The sequence below is a fragment of the Calidris pugnax genome, unplaced genomic scaffold (assembly GCF_001431845.1).
Source record: "Calidris pugnax isolate Ruff unplaced genomic scaffold, ASM143184v1 scaffold247, whole genome shotgun sequence".
NCBI lineage: Eukaryota > Metazoa > Chordata > Aves > Charadriiformes > Scolopacidae > Calidris > Calidris pugnax.
In genome coordinates this window covers 1932537-1935330 of record NW_015090980.1, presented here as the reverse complement: position 1 = coordinate 1935330, position 2794 = coordinate 1932537, and the positions used below count along the sequence as shown (strand labels likewise).

Below are 2794 nucleotides of genomic sequence, written 5' to 3'. Positions count from 1 at the left end.
TCCCTCCATCCCTCCCTCCATCCATCCCTCCATCCCTCCATCCCTGCATCCCGGCTGCTGATGGTACCCCGGCCTGGCTGCATCCCTGCTGATGTCCTGGCACCCAGCACCCCCCAGCACCCCCCAGCACCTCCTGTGTCTGATCCAGCCCATAATAACCGCTCAGTGATGGGCCCTTCTGCTGTTGCCACAGCAACTCGGCAGCCCAGCCAAAACGGTGATGCTCTGGCCTCGCACGGGCAGGACCGACACCCCCACCAGGGGCACGGCCACCCCGAAACCCACCCCGGGGAGGGGCAGCGTGGCCCCACCGCAGGGAAACTGAGGCACCGTCCTGGCAGATCCCCCGAACGCCAGATGCCAGGACTCAGCCGGGCTAAAAATACCCTCCCGGGAGCGGTGGCGGAGCCGTGCAGGTGCGAGGCGCCGGCGGAGACGGACAGCTTGGCTGATGGGAGCTGACGCAGCCCCGGGCTCCGGCGCCACTTAATGAGCGGCCGAGGAGGTTTTATTTAAAGCCGGCGCTGGCTGCAGGACCCGCGTGGCCGGCAACGGACCGGGCAGTGGAGCTGCCGGTGGCCATGGGGCCGGGGCACGTTTCATCATCCCCTGGACTTGCCCTGAGCATCACTTGCCCGTCCACCCTTCCCCAAACCCAGCTCTGACCCCGAGCCCCAGATGGGCACCCAGGGGGTGATGCCCATCGCTGACCCCCTCTTCTTTACCAATGTCTTGTTCTAGGGGATTTTTGCCCCAAAACTGGGGCGGAGGGGACCTTCTTGTTGGGATGAGCTCCTTGCAGATAGGACATCTGCTACGGCAGAGGTAGGACATCTGCCACAGCAAAGAGAGCAGAGAAAGTTGGAGCAGGTGGGGGTGAGCATTGTTGGGGGGCTCAGCCATTGTTCCCTGCTCCTGGGCAGCCCCTTGCCAGCCTCTGGGCATGTCCTGGGGCATGAGATGCCCAACTCCAGCGCAGGCAGTGTTCCCTGCACAGGCGGTGGCTGAAGCAATTAGGGTGTAATTAGGTGAGGTTGATAATAATGACGCAGGCAGGGATGGTGGGCAGTGGTGGGGGGCACTGTGGGCTGGGTGCCATTGTCTGTCACCATGATGCCATGTCCTGGGCACTGTGTTCCCACCAGCACCTTGGTGCCGGGGACACTGTAATCCCTCTGTGACACCAGCAACATGGTGATCCCACGTCCAGGCACCCGTGAACCCCAGGACAGCCTGATCCTATGCCCCGGCACCCGTGAACCCCAGGACAGCCTGATCCCATGCCCAGGCACCCACCATTCCAGAAGCATCACCATCCCAAGGGCACTGCAATCCCATGCCCAGGCACCCATCATTCCAGGAGCATCACCATCCCAAGGGCACTGTGATCCCATGCCCAGGCACCCATCATCCCATGATCTCAGGGGCACCGTGACCCCCACGGCACCCATCATCCCATGATCTCAGGGGCACCCTGACCCCCACGCAAGAGCATGGTGCTCCCCACAGTGTCTCACACCCCAATGGCCCCTCATAGCCAGGCAGCGAGGAGAGCACCTCCAGCTCCCCCCCCAGCTGGCAGAGCTGCCGGTGGCACCGCTGGGGTTGTATTTAGCCACAGCTGAAGAGGGTGGGAGGGGGACTTTTAGGAAAATCCTTTTTTCTTGGTGCTGGCATCACCTCCCAGATGCGAGGGTCCCCCCCTAATCGCTGGAGGTCGTGATGGGATGCAGGGCACATAGGTGACCCGGCGTGGCAGGCACTGGGGGACAGTGCTCGGGGTGGCCAAGCCAGCACCGGTGTGCAGGTGCCCTCCCGTGGCTGGCACGGGAACGGTGGGTGCGCCCTCACCCACAGCCCCCCACCATGTGGGCACCCCTGGGGGGTGGGGACACGCAGCGGGGAGCTCCTCCCACGCAGGGGGACAGGGTTGCTACCAACCAGGGACACCCTGATGTTCCCCCCAGAAACACAGCCTCAGCCCGGGAAAAAAAATATAATTAATTTTTAATGAGCAATTCCAGCAGCCAAGGGGCTGGAAACCCCATGGGAACCCTGGGTGGGTCAGGGTACCCCATGGCACCTACTGGGGCTGAGCTGGGGCCCCACAGCACAGCCTCACCACTGTGGGGCTGAGCCCCCCAGCACCCAGCCAGTGGTGGACCGACCCCCACGGGCCCACTGGTGTGGTACCAAGCCTGGGGAGCACCCATTGGGGTCCGGGTGTGGGCCGTGGGAGGGCACCCCACAGCACCCAGCTGCCTCCCAGCACCCATCCCATAGGGAAGGTGCCCCATAGCACCCGGCTGCACGCTGCATCCCCCCTAAGGGGAGCGTGCCCTCAGTGTATGGGGGTCCTGGAGACCCCATGGTGCAGGGCACTCCATCAGCACACGGCCGTGTCCTCTTCCTCTTCTTCCTCCTCCTCATACTCCTTGTTCTCCTCATCCTCATCCTCACTATCGGGCAGTTGCCCCGGGGGGGCAGGGGGGAAGGGGGGGCCGCGCTCCAGGTTGATGTAGGTGACGGCCAGGTTGACGTAGTGCTCACCCTCCAGCGTGGCCAGGACACGCTTCAGCTCGCCCACCAGGCCCGTGAAGGATGGTCTCTCCTCGGGCGCCGGCGCCCAGCAGCTCAGCATCACCCCGTACCTGCCCCAACACCCCAGTCAGCACTGCCAGCCCCCCGGGGACCACCCCCCTTCCCTCTCCACCACCCTGCCCACCCCCCAGCCCCACTCACAGGGTGTCGGGGCCGTGGTGGGGCTGTGGCAGGCGGCTCCCCCCCAGCAGGG

The 2794-nt window shown here is 64.7% G+C and overlaps 1 protein-coding gene across 1 annotated transcript; it reads right to left on the bottom strand.

The window, feature by feature from the left end:
- Nucleotides 1-2018: 2018 nt before the first annotated feature.
- Nucleotides 2019-2746, bottom strand: LOC106894692 (hepatocyte growth factor receptor-like). Its single transcript, XM_014953521.1, has 2 exons — nucleotides 2743-2746; nucleotides 2019-2651 (listed from the first exon to the last, which is right to left on the bottom strand). Exon 2 carries the CDS (start codon nucleotides 2639-2641, stop codon nucleotides 2387-2389), a length of 255 nt encoding a protein of 84 aa, XP_014809007.1. The 5' UTR covers nucleotides 2642-2651; nucleotides 2743-2746; the 3' UTR covers nucleotides 2019-2386.
- Between the last annotated feature and the right edge of the window lie 48 nt (nucleotides 2747-2794).